Genomic DNA, 18,661 nt, shown 5'->3' with positions numbered 1-18,661 from the left:
TGCCTACTGCCTGAAGACGGCTGGGATCGGCTCCAGCACGCCCCGCGACCCTTGTGAGGATAAAGCGGATCAGAAAGTGGATGGATGGATATTAATATGTTAGCGGCCTCGTGACGTTTAGTCCAGCAGATGAAAACAAACTCTCACGATGTAAAGTACTGACACACTAATTTCCCGAGCATAGGTGAGCTCACTCCATTTGCACTCAGTGCCAAATCCACCAAGAATGAACTGTGGCCGTTGATAGCACCGACAACAGCGCGTCATTTGCACCTACGCTATGCTCCGTCTTAACGCGTCCTATTCACAAAAGATATTGCGCTAATGACATACCAGCGCAGACGCCCACCAAATTGGACGGCTGAGTGCAATTTGCAGCCGTTTTCACTGATTGCACATATCGCAAAGTCCAAATGCTGCTTTGCGCCAAGAACACCGTGGCAGAAAAACAACAGCTAGGAAGAGACTCTTTTGCAAATCACAAGTCAAACCGCAACCATTTAACCCTTTCATGCACCCTGTAACCTGATAACATGATTCAGATTCAGAAAACTTTATTTATCCCCGTGGATAACACGTCCACTGTAGTAACTGCCTTCCCTGAAAGGGTTAAAACAACCTGCTCAATTTAATGTCATTTTTTCTGTGCACCTTTCTGTTGTTTTTTTTTTAAATTTTAATATATTTTGGAAATTTGGACACCATGTCACGAGTATATCGAACCGAACAGTCAAGTCAAGTCAACAGTATTTATAGAGCACTTTCAAACAGCCATCGCTGCATACAAAGTGCTGTACATGGAGCAATTTAACATGCACAATAAACAGTAAGACAAATCGGTAATAAAGGCGGTAGAAAGCACCAAACAGTAAAACCAAGAACACATCTAAGTCATGCTGAGTCGAATGCCAAAGAATACAAGTGAGTTTTGAGGAGGGTTTTGAAGATGGGTAGCGAGGAGGCTTGCCGAATGTTCAGTGGGAGGTCATTCCAGAGAGAGGGACCAGCAACAGAAAAGGCTCGATCCCCTCTGAGCCTCAGTTTAGTTCTTGGTACTTCTAATAAAGTCTGGTCCACAGACCTGAGGCGCCGAGCAGGTGTGTAGGGGCGGATGAGCTCAGAGAGGTAAGGTGGCGCGAGATTATTCAGAGATTTGAAAACAAATAAGAGGATCTTGAAAATAACTCTAAAATGAATGGGGAGCCAGTGAAGGGATGCCAGAGTAGGAGTTATGTGCTCCCTCTTACGAGTACCAGTCAAGAGGCGAGCAGCGGCATTCTGGACCAGCTGAAGGCGCTTAATGGAGGACTGGCTGACTCCAAAGTAAATCGAGCCGGGATGTGACAAAGGCATGAATTACTGTCTCAAAGTGTTCATGTGAGAGGAGAGGTTTTATTTTGGCCAGCTGTCTAAGGTGAAAGAAGCTGGATTTAACAACGGCACCAATTTGCCGATCGAGTTTGAAATCACTGTCCAGTTTAAGGCCCAAGTTTGAGACTGTTGACTTAAGATAAGGAGACAGGGGGCCCAAGTCTACAGGATGGAATGTACAAGGGCCACTGGGACCAAACAATATCACAATGGCAGAACAGCTGTCATTTATGGTCCAAAATTATTTTATCAAGGGGGGAATTGTTTTTGTGTGTGTTTGCGTGTCCTACATAATTTAGGACAACATGTCCTGTACGTGTTTAATAACGTTCCATCACGTTGCTCACGCGTCGCATGTCCTCATGTGTCCCCTCAAAAAAGAGGCTTCCAAAGAGGAGCGTCAAGTTTACTGCGGCTTATTCGCGTCACTCGACAAACTGTGTGTGGCTATTAGCGTTGGCGTTGGTGAATTAGAAGTTGTTTATCAATAAGGCTCATTTGCATGGAAGTGGGCAATTTCGCCAGCAAATATATGCATATTCCCTCGTTTAAATATGTGCAAATACCACCGGCGCACAAAGACACATTCTGCTTGGTATCTCAGTTAGTGGACGCATTTTGCCATCTGCGCGTCGTTTGTGATTTGGATGCTATCTCTTTGCTCCATTATTTACTGGTTAGCACCACAAAAAAGCCACGCGATCATTTGGTGCATTCGTTCCTCATAGTAAAACAAACATTGACAGGTTTTTTTTCCATTTTCATTTTCGGTGTTATTTTGGCTCTGCAGGCAACTTTGCCATGCTGCGCTTCACTTTAATCTTTGTTTACTTTCGGTTTTGATTTCTGTTTGCAGCCCATTTAGACAGGAAATGAAATGAATGAATCGACTCGTCTGCTGGAAAAATCATTATGTCGCCGTCGCGTCGGACTGGCATGAAAACGCAACCTAACTTTAATGACGGAATTTTTACCTTGATCAAATTCCACATGTTCAACACGGCAACCAATTGCTTGATCGGGCCTGTAGGAAACGTAATCATAATTCTTCGGCATTTCCTCTCCAGGTTGAGAAGTATTAAGTTGAAAGGGGGCTTCTGTTCAAAGGCATTTGGACCACTTTGCCGACGGGATAAGATTTCATTTATTTGTTATTACAGGCCTCAGCTGTTGTCGCGAGCCTCACTCCACGTTTCCCTTTCTGCTGTCGTCTCAGCGGTAGGGCAGGGTGTAAATTGGTGGAAGAAAGGGTTGTTGACCACTTGTTCACGAGCGCTCGGTGGGAGCAGCTGGGTGCATTTACGAGCCTTTCAAGCACCCCGACCCTTTAAGCATCGTGATCAGCTGCGGCCCTCGGCAACGCCACGCTAATTTACACTCTCCCAATCCTGATTTGGCAGCCGAGTGAGCTGGCCATTAACCCGCTGCGATGCCAACCAGCCCGACAGGAAACGGGCCCAGTTAAACACCTGAACCACCCTCTGAAGTGGTCCAGCTCAGCTGCCTGGCGTCACGTCCAAACAGACTGCAAATGACTCATCAGCGCGTGATGGGAAGGATTAATTAGCCCTGAAGATGCTCGTCAAGGCTGAAAGCTTCCTGGATAAAGAGCCAGAAGTCTTTCAGCGCAAGGCAACTTCTGACTTGTCAGCAAACATAAACACCCAGCGCGCAGTGTGTGATGAGAGAAAACCTTGGAGTTTCCAGGCAGAGCTATTTGTGCTCTGAATGCTGCTTGCCACATCAGAAATGGACTTTCGTCATGGGCCAAAACATTACGTGCGCCCATGTCATCAAATGAGAGCCAGTACGAAGGGCATGTCAAACGATTCACAAACTCAGAGAAGTAACAAATTAACAATAGCAGAAAAAATTGTGTCAAATGAGCTGATCTATTCAGATTTAAACGACTGGCATCGTAAAACAGATTGTATCATATACCGCAGGGGTGTCAAACTCATTTGACATTGTGGGCCACATACAGCCTCGGTATATGTCAAGTGGGCCGGACCATTAAAATGACACTATACTTTGCTATAAATAACCAAATTATCATGTATTTCCTTTGTTGGCAAAAGCTTGTCGCTTCTCGGGACATACAAGTTCAGCCGCTTTCATCAAGCATCGTTTAACAAAGTCACTGCCGGAATACGGCATTGAGGCTAATGCTATTTCACTAGCAATTAGGTAGCTGGCTTTTACTGCTGTGTTGGGTCTATCTCAGTGACCGACTGAGACAGCTGTTGTCTCCTTCTCTGATCAAAACAGCGTTCCCTCTAGCGGATGATCCATGAATTGCAGCTTATTAAAAATATTCATTAAATTATCCTGCAGGCCTGATCAAACCTCCTTGGGGGCCGGTTCCAGCCCGCGGGCCGTATGTTTACGGGGATATACAGTATTGTACATTCTTTTATTGTAGTCAGAACAATACTTTTATGAACCATTTTCTGTTTTTTGGTCATCATCACATTTTTGGGAATCGCTGTGTTGATGAAGGCGTGACCTCCAAATTTGTGTTGTGATTTATTGATTTGATTTCCCGTTTGTACAACCTGCAGGGCGTATTTAACATTGAGGTTCCCCTGTAAATGTTATGATGGAGGGAGTAGTTACTGATGGTGCAATGGTTTACTCCGTTGCAGGCAATGCTGGTTCTGTTTCCACTCTGTGACAGTGTGAATTGTTGTCTCTGCTGAATAGGGAGAACTGTACAGCATAATAGCGCTCGACCGATTTTTTTATTTTTTTTTTTCAGGACCAATGCAAATTATTAGTCACTAAAGTCTGTGACCGAAATTGTCCTACACAATAGACATAATTGTTTTCAAATTCTCTGAAAAAGTTGAGGTCGTTTCCAGGGTCGTCAGCATGTCTTAAAAAGTCAATAGCTCCCAATTGTTGTTTTAGTTTCAAACAAAACCAAAAGATGCAGAGCGTTCCCGGAGGCGGCAGCATCTCTTACAAAGTTAACTGAAAACGTGAAGAAATAGTTCCCTGAAGTTAACATAGTTTTAAATTCATTTCTTATCAGCCGTCTGATTTTTAATTTTTTTATTTTAAAAGGCTGAAACCAAAAACTCTTCACAATGACGAATATTTGCGCCATCTGATAATCCGTCTATCCCTCCTGCATTATGACAACTGATTACCATATTAAGGCTTTGGGGTTCGATGGTGGGTGTTCCAGAGCTCCTTGTGACAGAAAAGTTCATAATCTGTGAAAGAATGAAGTACTACCATGCTGCCACGTAACCTACAACATTGACAGTGCTGTCATTTAACACAGCTCTTGTATGAGATTTCCTGGACTCGGGCAAGTAAGTTTATACCTAAAAGAATAAATAGATTGCCAGACGCACCGCAACAAATCCCGCTACATCTTGAACCCTATAACCTCCCAGGTTGAATAGCGCTTAACCTACAGCGTCTACACGAGGGACACACACACACACAGGATGGATGATGTTGTTTGTCACTGTCGAGCAGGGGGAATCCAGAATGCGCCTCCGCTGCGCTTGCCTTTAACGCCCCCATTCATCTATCGCCGGCATGTCTTTTAACATCCAATTTCACATGCGCAGCCGTGGCCCCCGTCACCATCCGTATCAAAGGAAGAGCTCCCAACAGCTCGTCTCCTCCTTAATGTTGTCGTTACTCCCCGCCAGTGTCAGGCCCAGCGTGGGATATGTCTGCTTTGCGCACCGCACGCAAGCACGACTCCAATTTGCATGATGCAATTCTTGGCTGATGTGTTACTGGAATAAACCGCACAGCGAATTGCTACTGGGTAATTTGACCTGGGGAGATTCCTCTGAGTCGTCTTCTTGTCTCCGGGTGACTATGAAGCATCAGTGCAAGTGTGAATTTAAATAGAACATTAAGTGTAAAGCCTTGCTTATGTAGCAGCGCTGTCACTGTCCTGTTTGGTTGCGATTGTGGCTTGGCTTGCTCTCCATGTTACAACAACAAAAAAAGCGCTATGGCCCATAGTATTGATTTTTTTTTCCCCCCTTGCTGCTTTCTGCTGAGGTGAACACCTTCTGGCCTCCAAAATCAATCAGCGCCATGCACAAGTTTCTCAACTGAAGTTACTCCAGGTTGAAAATAAATTTACTCCCACATACATCATCACTGCATGGAGGTGTAGGGTTCGGCATGAGTGATTGGGGGAAAAAAAACATCACATTTCCTCAGGTTCTGAGCTAAACCTCTTAAGATTTGAATACACTCGCCAAGTGTTTAAAATAAATCCAGCCTACTGATTTTTACGGAGAAATTCAGGGTGCCATCAGAATGCAGTTTTGAAAACAGAAATCCTTTCATGCACCCTGTAAGCAGATAACACGATAAGCTGTCCACTGCAGTAACCGCAGTCCCCGAAAGGGTTAATGCGTTAACTTTGCAACAACTTGATAGAATTAGAGGAGCATTTTCTTTCAGACAAACATGGTCTTTGAGTCAACTGAATGAATATTTCATTGATTTAAAAATGTTCTTCATAAGCTGCTGTATCATCATACCAATCACGAGTCAAAAGAGTAAATTTTGGGCGGGCCAAAAGCTCAGACTTGGAAGGGATTTTAGTGATGAAGAGTTCTTCTTACAAAAGGCGGGAAATGATCGAAAGAATGAAGCATTTTAAGGCTGCTTGATCTCATGTGAGACATCGTTGTTGAGCTTGAGCTTCTCCATGCATGTCGGGTCATGGTCCGCATCCTCAGACAACAAAATAACTCCATTGATAGTGTTGATGGAGACATCACCTTTTAGCTTCATTGGCTTGACCGTTACCAACGTCATTTTCACAGTGAGATTTCAGCATCCAGTATAAAAAAAAACTGCCTTAAATTAGGGCTCATGTTTGTGTCAGTTTTATTCTTAATGCTAACCGACTCATTTTCCTCACCCCGCCTTCTGAGTGACTGCTAACTCTTAACGCCTCAACCTGAAACAATCCCCGGCAAAAAGCCTGCCAGGAACCTTGCCCTTTACCGCCTTGCCTTTTGCAAAGCTCCTGCACAGCCCTGGGAGCAGTTACAGTACATCCTGCAGCCAGTCTGCTGGGATGCGGCTGAGGATTGAATGGGGAAGCGAGGGCTGTAGGGCCAGGGGAGTGATGGTTCTATGGGATGGGAGCCAATCCAATTACAGGCAGCAGTGCAGCCTCGCTTGCTTTGGTAGCGGCACTGAATTTCGATGCTGTTTCCCCCGTAAACCCTCTCCTCAAGCACACGCACAACATTCCACCTTCCTTTTTGCTCTCATATCTTCCTCTGATGAGTTGTTGGGGCTGCTCGCTCCCTACCTTTACCAATGCTGCTGCTCTTGATCCCCCAATAAAAGCGGCGGAGGGGAGTGAAGATCATCAGCACAGCATTGAAATGTTGTCACCCTACAGCTGTGCCTTGTGAAGGAAGCCGGCAGCGTCCAAGCACGCTCAGTGGGAGCTTATCATCCCCGTGCAGGGCCTCCTGCCCCTCTGGGACACCTGAGGGAATGTACGGATAACACCCCCGATAAAAACACATCCACATTTTTGACATTGGGAAACACAAAGAATGTGTCATTATTCATAACCCGCTGCAGAGGTCATATTTGCTTTTGCACCTTTCTGCAATTATATTTGGTCACTCTGTTTCATTGCAGCGTGCGCTCGCATGCAAATTGTGACTAATCCGCGTCCAATGATGTATTTGCATAGAAATGTCTACACCACAGGGGGGCTGCTGTCCAAGCTCGACTAATTCAACACGCAACATAAAAAGCTAATCCTACGCGCCTTACTTAAATTGTTCTTGGGACTCAGATCAAAGAAAAAGTAGTTTCGAATGCATTGTTACAGACAACCACCACGTATCTCACATTCCCGCTCAATTGCTAATCATACTGAAAATAAAGTGCATATGCGAGTCCTCTTTAAAACAGTGAACAAAAAAAAGTTCTTGTATTGTCAGCTCACACCAAACTGTTAACTGTTTTGAAATTATGAGGGGGGGGGATCATTAACGTATCAAAATTGAAGAAAGAACGAACATTTTTGGCCCAAGTATTGAAAAAAAACACACCCAATTTGACCAGTGGTCTACAAACAAAATTGTTTCTGCAGTGTGTGGAGTTTTTTTGCAAACCGTCATACCCAAGAGGGCAAAGATTTGAGGATGATGCGCTGGTGTATACATCACAGGGTATAATAGCAATTACCAATTAAATGGATGCTAATGTCATGGCAATTTCATCATTTCATGTCCGTGGTCTCTCATCACTCAGTCTTTGCAAAACAAATATTGCAGAAAATCACTTTTTTTCTAATTACACCTTGTGATTGACTGGCGATCTTTGTCCCAAAGTCTGTTGGGTTAGGCTCCAATTTACATTTGGCACCGGATGGAAAAACAACCGCTGTCCTTTCCGCAAAAGACACACATTTTCTCCCTTAACTGACACATAACTGGTTGAAAACTGATGCGTTGCGCCGTCACCGAAGTAAGTGAATGCCAAATATCATTAAAATAACAACAATTGTGGTGGACTTGAATGAGAACATTTAAATTACGGTCATATAATTTGGAAAACAAGAACAATTTTCATGGGGGGAAAAAAGTGCAAATCTTTCCTACTGTGAAAAAAAGATATATTCGAAATTGAACAAACCTGGGTTACCATGACAGTTTGTGTTTGACCTCAGATGTCCGACTAGATATTTAAATAAACCATTGTTGGGCAAATTGAATGATCCATCCTGTGTGCTGAAGCCATTTGGAGGTGGAAAAGCTCAGCAATCATTTCCTGCTCTGTCTACTGGAGCGTGTAAAAACACTTCCATTGTAGGTGGCCTTCTCCCATCATGGTTAATTCCTCCCGGTGTTGGTGTTACTGTGGTTACAGTCACGCCCCTGAGAGCAGCCAGCTTCAGTACACAGCAGCAGGCAAAGCTACTTTGCATGGATTCCCAAGCAGGTGACAGCAAATCGCAGCTGTCAGCCTCAGGAGAACTCGGGCAAGTCAGACAATGGAGAAAAAAAAACCCCTCCACTCTGGTGTCTCATCTCATTTAAGCAAGTATGAAACAAAGCGATGTAAATCATTTAGCAGCACAAACAGCAGAATACATCCAGTGAATATTCTTCCCTCCACAGCCCGATGTATTGATTAAATTATGAATAAGCAGAGACCAAAAATAACTCGTGCCGCGGCTACTTGTGCAGAGCAGCGGGTTTGGAAGATTTTTCCGAAAACAGGTGTCTAGAAACCTTTAGTGGAAATCGTTTGTTTCCATTGCAGCTGTTGTGGGGTTGGTGGAGGGAGGAGGGGTGGGGGGCAGCTGGGACACACTGCTGCTGGTAATTAAAAAGCAAGCATTACGTGGAAGGTGGAGCAAACCACTCGCCCGGTGGGGTAAATGTATAGAAAGCTAGTGACAGCAGGGAATAAAACATTTTCTTGATTAAAATAAATGACCCCCCACACACACACAAATAAATAAGAGTCTGTCAGTTGGATCAATAAATGGACGATAGGGCTTCTGTGCTTGCTAGAGATGCCAGCGTGAGTGAAGTATTTGCATGCCCTAGCCCAGGTCGACTCGATGAGTTGAGTATTCAAACTGTTCAACACTTGAACGTAATACATCCATCCCAACAATGAACATGTCCATTGTAGTAGATGTCAGCTCGGAAGGAAACAAAAGTTGCCTCACCCAAAGACAAGCTAGCAACTTACACAATCCGTAACACATGAGCATCAGCAATGACATTAGTTTATCAAGAACTTAAACCACACACTTCAGCAAAGATTTTTAAAAAAATGGATACTACCATTATATTACACACTATTCCTCCACACGAGGGGTCCCCAACCGCCGGTCCGCACAGAAAGAACTTGCCTTATTTCCATTTTATTTATTTCGGAATATGAAAGATGTTTTATTTTGAAAAATTACCGGATTCTCCGTTACATCCGTCTGTGTCACGCTTGACTCACATCAAGCCACGCTTCTCGGTCACGTGACCGATGACGCTCAAAAACAAAACGCTGAAGCCCGCAAAATGAGTAAAAAAGCTGCTTGGAGATCGCAAATGACGGCGGCCTTAAAAGTACGTTCGAGACAACTGGATTCAAGTTATGGCTGAATACTCTGAGATCGCCACAATAGCACTGTTGCTATTTCCGACATCCTACCTGTGTGAAGTGGGGAGTTTCTGCAGCACCGGCGACTAAAACAAAATTACGAAGTAGACTGGACATAAACCACACACTTGAGGTGTCATTGGCTCCTATTACCCTGAGATGGGACTGTCTGATTGCAGAAAATCAAGCTCAGGGCTGTGGTGAGTCATCATTTTCAATCATTTTGAATTTGCGTTGTATCGTATTTTGAAGGCATTAAACATTACCATAGCGATAAGAGTGTTGTGACCAGATTAGACGCTCCTTGTGTTTATTATTATATTTCGAAAACACCACAGTTTTCATGCAGCTCATACCATATTTATGTGTGACATTGTCCAGCACATGTTCAACCTGAGCCTGAAGCTGGGCAGAGCTCCACAGCTGTGGAAAACTTCGTGCCTGGTCCCAGTTTCCAAGACCCCCCACCCTAAGGAGCTGAACAGCTACAGACCGGTGGCGCTGACGTCTCATCTGATGAAGACGCTGGAGAGACTCATCCTCACCCACCTTCGACCGCTGGTGAGCCCGGCACTGGACCCGCTGCAGTTTGCCTATCAGCCTGGCATCGGCGTGGAAGACGCCATTATCTACCTCCTCCACTCAGTGCTGTCACACTTGGAGAAGGCTGGGAGCACTGTGAGAATCATGTTCTTTGATTTCTCCAGTGCCTTCAACACCATCCAGCCCAACTTGCTGGGAGACAAACTGCAGAACGCCGGAGTGGACCACCATCTCACAGCATGGATCACAGACTACCTCACAAATCGGCCGCAGTACGTGAGGTTGCAGAGCTGTGAGTCGGACAGGCTTCTCTGCAGCACTGGAGCGCCGCAGGGGACTGTTTTGGCTCCATTCCTGTTCATCCTCTACACCTCGGACTTCAGACACGCCACTCCAAACTGCCACCTTCAGAAGTTCTCCGATGACTCTGCGATTGTTGGCCTCATTACAGAGGGGGACGATCGGGAGTACAGGGGAATGACGAAGGACTTTGTGGACTGGTGCCAGCAGAATCTCCTCCAGATCAACCCTAGGAAAACTAAGGAGTTGGTTGTGGATTTCTGCAGGAAACAGTCCTCACCAGCACAGATGAACATCCAGGGTATGGACATAGTGAGGGTGACCTCCTACAAGTACCTAGGTGTTATTCTGAACAACAAACTGGACTGGTCTACAAACACGGACACCCTGATTAGGAAAGGACAGAGCCGACTCTTCCTACTCAGGAGACTGAGGTCTTTTGGGGTTCAGGGGTCGCTCCTTAAGACTTTCTATAACTCGGTGGTGGCCTCGGCCATCCATTATGGCATTCTCTGCTGGTCAGGCAGCATCTCAGCCCGGGACAGAAAGAGACTGGAGCGACTGGTCAGGAAGGCCAGTTCTGTCCTGGGCTGCTCCCTTGACACTCTGGAGGAGGTGGGCAACAGAAGGATGCTAACTAAGCTAAAGGCTATGATGGACAGTCCCTCCCACCCTCTCCAGCCCGCCCTGACAGCACTAGGTAGCTCCTTCAGCCAGAGACTGTTACACCCGCGCTGCAAGAAGGAGAGATACCGACGCTCGTTCCTACCAACTGCTGTCAGGCTGCTGAATAAAAAATAGCAACAACAATATTAATAATAATTAAATGATGTGGAAAACAACTGTAAATAGCACTGCGATTTATCCATTTTGTATTTATATTGCACTTAATTGAACGGTGTTTGTTTGTTTTTTTTTCTTCTTCTTTCTGCCTACATTCTTGCTGCTGGAGGCTGTAAATTTCCCCAGTGTGGGACAAATAAAGGATATCTTATCTTATCTTATATTTTGTTGTATTAATCCGCCACACCTTAAATGCCGGTCCCTGAAAATATTGTCTGACTTAAACCGGTCCGTGGGGCAAAAAAGATTGGGGACCCCTGCTCCACACCATTGCACCCTTCAAGTAAGCAGGTCCTGTGGAAAATTGTGTTTTCTGTGGCCTGGGTGAGAAGTCCCTCATTATAGACTGGCCTGCAGCCATTTACACTTACTGACATCCCTCATCCAAGACCGTAGGGGGTGAGAGCAAAGGAGAAGGGCCAACTTTCAATGGGCCTCAGGCGGAAAGGTGCCTATTAAAATTAATCGTCCATTGCGGTTTATTCAACGCGGTGAGGTGACACCGGAGCTCACTTCACTAGCAACTAGAAATGACAACTACAATGAAACTGCCATCATCATTACACCTAGCTGGTGTACTGACAGCCAGCATTAAAAAGGAAGGAGGTAAGCATGATCCATCTGTGCAGAGTCGGAGCACTTTACAAGAGTCGCATTTCAACTGACCAATCATGTCCGGTAGTTTGCCACGGTATGGTTGGAAACAGCAGACTGCAAGTCTCCACTCTCCACGGTAGTCCTTGTTTCACCCACTCACAGTGAAAGAGGTAAAGAAGTACTCACCTTCTTCAGGCGCCCGCTCTTTGTCCCCACAAAGGCCACGCAGTAGCCATTGTAGACGTAGGAGATGACTGAGGTCATGCGGTCGCGGGTCTCAGTGTAGAGGGTGTGTCCGGTCACCAGCTGGGAGCCGCCGAGAGGCTGGTTTATGTCCAGACCGCAGAAAGAGTCGTCGATGGGTACCGGCTACAGATTGGGAAGAATCAGAAAACAGATGAGATCAAATGTGGTTCCTCTTTGACATGTCACACACCGCAGGTAAGTGAGACAGAAATACTTCAGTGAGACAGCCTGAGAACCAGGCGAGGCACAGAAAAGACGACAACTCGGTGAGGAGAGAGGATGAAGGTGGCAGGGGAGGCAGAGTTGCGGTTACAGTGTCAGACAATTGAGGGGTAATGAAGGTGAGCTTTGGAGAAAGAGGCATAGGCAGTTGCGAGCAACAAACGGATGGACAAAAGTTTGCCTTCCTCTGCCCCTTGGAAGACGTGTTTGGTCTCCGCCTGACTGAAGATCACCTTGACCTCACTGCAGCTTCTTACGTCAACATACAAAAGCACCTCGGATGGAAAACAGCTTTTTTGATAACTATGAGCTGATCCACGCTGACTTTTCTTCACATTCGATGCAAGGATGAAAGTATTCTACTGAACTTGGTTGAACCGTTGAGAGTGGCTTGCGACAGAAATGATTCATATTTAGGGATCAAGAAATATTATGTGCCATAATAAGATAAGATAAGATAATAATATATGCATGTGAACACACACTAAGGCCCTATTTTCATGTGCAGTGCAAGTCTAGCGCAAAACTCGGTCTGACTGTGCACATGTGTGTGTTCACTTTCTTTTGGTATTCTCATAGGCGTGCAGAGTTAGAAAAGGGAGTTTGCACCATTGTGGGAGCAAACAGAGCCAACTTGTTTCCCACCTTCCACCCCCGATCGTGTGCCCGTGAGTGACAACCATTCCCCCCAGAATTTGGTGAGAGGTCGGATAGACCCTTGCCAAGTCACAAATATAGGTATCCATACAACCTTGAGGTAGGTTCGGGTGAAATAAAAGTACCAAATAAATTTTGACACAAATGACATTTCTTGGTTTAAATCGCTAATTGTCCTTCCTTTCTGAATGCCTTCTTGGCATCATCCAAGGACCAGGAAGTGGCTGTATTATTATTTTTCTCCCACTCTTGCATGGGGCCATGCTGTAGTCACTGAGTGCTATTCTAGTTTTCGCTTTCAAACTAATAACTACGGAGGAGGTCATATGAGCACAGTTCAGTTCAGCCGTCTAGCTTTTGCTTTCAGATGGTGAGACACATTGTGTTTTGTCATTGCTAAACTCTCTCTGCAAAGCCTTGAATGTGTGTTCTGTCTCTTCTTCATCCCTCCATATGTGGCTCCGTCACAAAGGTTTGTGAAGGGAAATGAGGGGATTTTTGGAGTAAAAGCTGAATAGCTACAGGGGGAAAATTGCCTAAGTGTTTATGGCCACGCCCTCCATTTGTCACATTAGCCAATATTGCTACGGGGACGTTCCACATCAGCGTTCTTGATTATAAAACACAAAGCTCTAAGTTTAAATATTTAAAGTTCATTTACATCATGTTCACAGCAAATGAATGTGATGGGAAATCTTGCAGCTGTTTGGGGGGAAAAAACCACACGTAACCAATAGCAACAAGCTAAAACGCACGCAGCAACGTATGGTGTTTTTTTTCAGGGCTCCAGACCATTTGGTTGCGATTACATCGGGATTGTTTGGATGATGCATGCTTTTGCACACTTGGCAGTGTGGAGGCAAATCCCGATGGACCCCATGTGGTTTCGCCTCCCCCCTCTCCTGCTTTATCACAAATCTTTCTCTGGCAACATAGCAAAAAAAAAAAAAAAACTCCAGCCATTATCTTTAGTGGGGCTCTGAGGCTAAAAATAGCACAGAACTCTTCATCAAAGAGTGGTGTAACATTTAATCCAAGCAGAGACCATGGTGTTTGTCCCCCATCCTCCTTCATGTTCAAGTAATCTCATTTAAAAAAAAAAGTTTTTCATTCGGAATGGAATTGGAATTAAGTTTGTGCGAGATGTGACAGGATATGGGCGCTCGGAAATGTCTCTCCCTGCGTCGTTATCAATCTGAGCATCCCTTTGCTCTGACTTGGTTTAATTGGTAGCCGTCGTGTACGATAGTTGATCGGCGTCAAGCTGTCGTGATAAGACTTCCACAGAGCAGTCTCTTCTCTGTAGGACCAGACTATATGGAGATATTGTGACTCTCCAGATGGCACAAAGCTGGACGGCGGGGTGATAAATCTTTGATTGGCTGCTGTGTGTGAATCCCTCAGCTCAGCCTCAGCTCCATTTCCCAGCCTTCAGCCGCGCGGGCTGAAGGCTCTGCAGGAAAGAAATGAGAGCTGGGGGGATAATTAAGGAACTAGGAACTGGCTGCCTGACGATTGTTAGCAATGAAGCTGAGGAAAGATGTTTTGACTGCGTGCGGAAATTAGGGGAAACCAAGCAAAGTTTGAAAAGAAAAAAAAAACGCATTTATAGATTTACTTTGATGCCTGGTATTCTTGACTGGCATATTTTACATGCCAATGTTTTTTGCCCAATGTTCATGGGTGTCGATTGTGAACATGGGTATCCTCCCATGTACTGTTACACTTCATTTCGAACAAAAACGAATGACCCAATTATCACTGTTTAAATACAACCTCACATCTCCACTTCAGGACAGATTTGATAATATGACTCGTATCTTTTGCACGCACTGTTAAACGTGAGTATTTCATCAACACAAGATAATGTGGAAACTTAAAATGAGGAAACTACTTTGAATACAAAGGAATACTTTATATTTGCATTACAGATATTATGTCACCTAACCTGTAAAAGCTTAATAAATTAGAATTTATCAACGATGCAGAATCATTGATAGAGCAGTAGAGCAGAATCATTTATAGCGTGGCTGTTCCATGTGCTAGATTCAATTACATATTTATTTTTCGTGACTGTGAGAAAAAAACGAACAAATCTGTAATTTATGTACAGTCAAACCTCGGTTTTCGAACGTCTCTGTTCTCGATCGAATCGGTTTTCGACCAAAAATTTCGAGTTTTTTATGCCTCGGATGATGACCGAATTTCGGTTCTCGAACAAACTGAGCGCACTTGAATGCGTCACTTGACTCCTCTCACCTTCCTTACACGAGAAAGTCACGCTTCCTCAGGTAGACGAGGAAGTGATGCTTCCTCGTGTGGCGTTACATTGTGAACAGACGTGTTCAATAAAGTTTTTTTTTTTTTTAAGAGTGTGGTTTCAGTTTTTGAACAAATCGGTTTTCGAACAACCTTCTGGAACGGATTATGTTCGAAAACCGAGGTATTACCGTATATGCAGTATATAATGCTACACATATATAAATGTGTATATATGCACACTTAGCATAAATTCATCCAGTATAAATATATATTAGTACATTTACAACTAAATAAGGCACATTTATCAATTGATATGAATGACGTCATATCACATCATCTCCATGGCAGACTTCAGTGGCGCAGCTCCGTTCAACTCGGGGATTTAACAGCATGTCGACATTGTTCGCGAGGCTCACATCCTCTTGTTAAACGTCATTTGTATAAGCTTCCAGACTTCCTCATCCATTGACACCCATCTGCATAATCCATAATATGGGAGGGATTTATGGGTAAGAACAGGGTTTTAAGGACGGTATTATTTTCTTTGCGCGAATATTGTGCTTCTTGGGATGTGTCATGTGACATCAGAGCCCTGCGACGATACAGCTGGCAGAATGTAGTGGGCGGCGCAGCATGGCAGGTGACGCCTGGCGCCCTTCAGCACATGCTGCGATGATTTGAGATTGTGCTGGAGACTGGTGGGAAAAATACGCGCTAATTTGTCACTACTGGCACTGCGGTTTCTTCAGTCCCCCCACGTCGCCCTTCCTCTAACCTCTTCTCGCACATCAGAGACAAGAAAAGCCAACAGTGCCCATTTATGAGAACCAACAAGTCATTGATTTTCATAAAAGTGGGCAACAAATTGCCCACAGGGATGGATTAGCAACAAAGTAAGACCGATTAGTGGACTTGATCAATCACGACACCCTTACGACACATGTGCACCTCCAGCACGGATCACAAGCCTGTACGAGAGCAGCACACACAACTCGTGATGATATTCTTAAATATTTATTAGCAATTAAAGACAATGTAGGACTGAAGCCTCCTGGGGAATGAGGGAAAAATCAAGAGACTCAAGTGATGGCAAATCAGTGGCCTCCAAAAAGATAATTGGGCTTTTCACAAGGAACGGCGTCGGAAGCACTCACTGCTGCTTCCTGAGCCAGGAAGGCAATTGATGATTTTAAACAAAAGGAGAAAATTGTCACTGTGTAATTTTAAGTCCATTTTATGACAATTTGCTTTTTTTTTTAATGAAGTGAACATCTATATTACAGTATCTTCAAAGGACTGCTTAAACTGCACACCGAGTGTCGAAGAAGTGTACGGGTAACTCACCGCTTTGGTGCACTGCACATCCTTTCCAAGTAGCCAGTTGAGCTCCAGGTGTCCCTCGCCTTGGTAGCAGGACTGCAGGCGCTCTTTGATGCGTGTGTTGATGTCACGGATAGTGAAGGCGCAGAGCGCAGAGTCATCGGGCGGACGGTGAAATTGCTTCTGGCCTTTGGAGAAGACAGCGAAGAGCACATCGTCTTGAGCGGCGATGTGAAGCGACGCCGCCAGCACGCTTCCCGGCTTGCCGAGGTAGGCGGCCTGCAAGAGCCGGTACTCCACACCGTTTTTCACGCAGCCGATGGGGAGGGAGACGTATGAGTGAAACTTGCGGTCGTCCCTGCAGAGGCGAACGATGCGAGAAGTGTAGAAGAGGTCGCTGGCGGAGCCGCTTGACGACATGCCGTTTTCTGGCGTCTCCGGCTGAACGGTCAAAAAGTACACAAAGCTGCCGCTCGCGAACCCATAAACGTAGTAGATGTCAAAGTGGGACACCAGAGCTAGCGTGTCTGACGGTATCTTGATTAACGAGGAAACAAAGTCGGTATGCAATTCGTAGTCAAGCATCGCGGACGATTCTGGGTCGCGTGGAAGCTTGCGGCTCGATATGGTCGGGAAGTAGTCCTGCTTTCCATCAACCGCGGTCCCGATAAACAGCGTGCCATCCTGGCCTTGTGAGGGCACGATGACCCCATACATGGTCCCAGTCTGATTGACACTGGAGAGGTAGTGCTCTTTCTTGTGAGAGGGCTCTACTAAGATAAAAAGGTCATCCAGTCGGAGGAGTTTGCAGACGCCCTGGTAGAGGCTGCCGCACGCCAGCAGACGGTTCTGCGAGTAGTCGATGAGGAGAAGCTTGTTGACGTTGTTGGTTGAGACCAGAGGCTCCGAGCAGGGCTGCACTATCAAGGGCGGGTAACAGGCCTTGTTGTCGTCCTCTGGGCCCGTGTCATGGGACACCAGCAGGGTCAGGTTGCCCGAGAGCTTGTACACACGGTTCACAGCGCCAATGTACACGGACCCTGTGGTTCGGTGAACAGTCAGGTGGTTGAAGAACCAGTCCCGCCGCTCCGGGTGGAAGCTAGTGAATGTCTGCCCGCTGCACTGAGCAAGGCACGCTAGTAGCCAGAAGGCTAGCAAAGGAGCTAATAATCCCATTCTGGCCTCAGGCGATGAAGTCCTGTGCAAAGCCTTCATGTTTACCAGTTATTTTTTGGGGGTGGGGGGGTTTGTAGGAAAAGGGTGGAAAGTGGATGGATGAACAACGGAAGACTGTTGGAGACCTTGTTTTGACTGTTGAAGGTTAACTTGTCCGTCCAAGAGTCACCAGCCTCTTCACATCTTTCTGGAGAAAAACAGAGGAAAAGAGTGTTCATGAGTCACATTTTGAGAGGATCAAGGTTCATTCTCGATTAAAGAATCGCGCAACAAGAGTTGGGCCGAGAGGATTAAAAACACAAAGGGAGGAAATGGTTACAGTGCGCATTCAAAAGGAGCTGCTTGGACACCGCATGAAACTCGAGGCAAGTTTCGGCAAGAGAAATTAGCCTGGACTGACTTACCCAGCAGTCCCCATACCCACCTGCCAATATGACACGATGACAAGAACACACATTACTCACAAGCCTCATTCATGTCACTGTGACTCATCACATTCCAGTTATTCCAAGAAAAACTCATTTCTCAAGAAAGGAAATCACCATCCTTTCCCTTTATCATTGGTATCCGATATACTAATATACACAACGAGGCCAATGATACCATGAAGATAGTTGTGCGCTTCAATGTCAATTATTTTGATTTGAATTTATTGATATAGCTCCGAATCCCAAAAGACGTCGAAAGGCATTTTACATGTAGGAAAGGTCTAGAAACATACTGCTCAATCCACAAAGAGATCAACTGACAAGATTAGGGAAGTTTTCGACCCCATTATCCGTCAGAGTACTCAACTCTCACTGGTATTGATGCTAAGTCGCTGATACGCTGTGTACTTTTGATCCATAACATTTCTATTAAACCAATGAAATATAACAATAAAAAAAGGCCTTTTATTCATTTCTGACAAAGGGCAGAAAAAAGACTGCAATAGAGAATTTAAGTCCGAAATAAAACACAAATTAACTTGGTATTTAGGATTCAATTGTAATAA

The 18,661-nt window shown here is 45.2% G+C and overlaps 1 protein-coding gene across 1 annotated transcript in view; it reads right to left on the bottom strand.

The window, feature by feature from the left end:
• The window catches only part of plxna2 (plexin A2), a 189,303-nt gene that overhangs the window by 144,235 nt on the left and 26,407 nt on the right, over positions 1–18,661 (bottom strand). Inside the window, exons 2-3 of the mRNA XM_086105377.1 lie at positions 16,516–17,854; positions 11,971–12,153 (exon numbers count right to left, since the gene is read on the bottom strand). Coding sequence (XP_085961503.1) covers positions 11,971–12,153; positions 16,516–17,706 — 1,374 coding nt within the window. The 5' untranslated portion in view covers positions 17,707–17,854. The remainder of the gene's footprint in view (positions 1–11,970; positions 12,154–16,515; positions 17,855–18,661) is intronic.

Source organism: Hippocampus guttulatus, chromosome 1 (genome assembly GCF_054856545.1).
Source record: "Hippocampus guttulatus isolate MCC_2025c chromosome 1, RoL_Hgut_1.0, whole genome shotgun sequence".
Lineage (NCBI taxonomy): Eukaryota > Metazoa > Chordata > Actinopteri > Syngnathiformes > Syngnathidae > Hippocampus > Hippocampus guttulatus.
The sequence above is the reverse complement of the archived record's forward strand: the minus strand, read 5'-3'. Positions and strand labels throughout refer to the sequence as shown.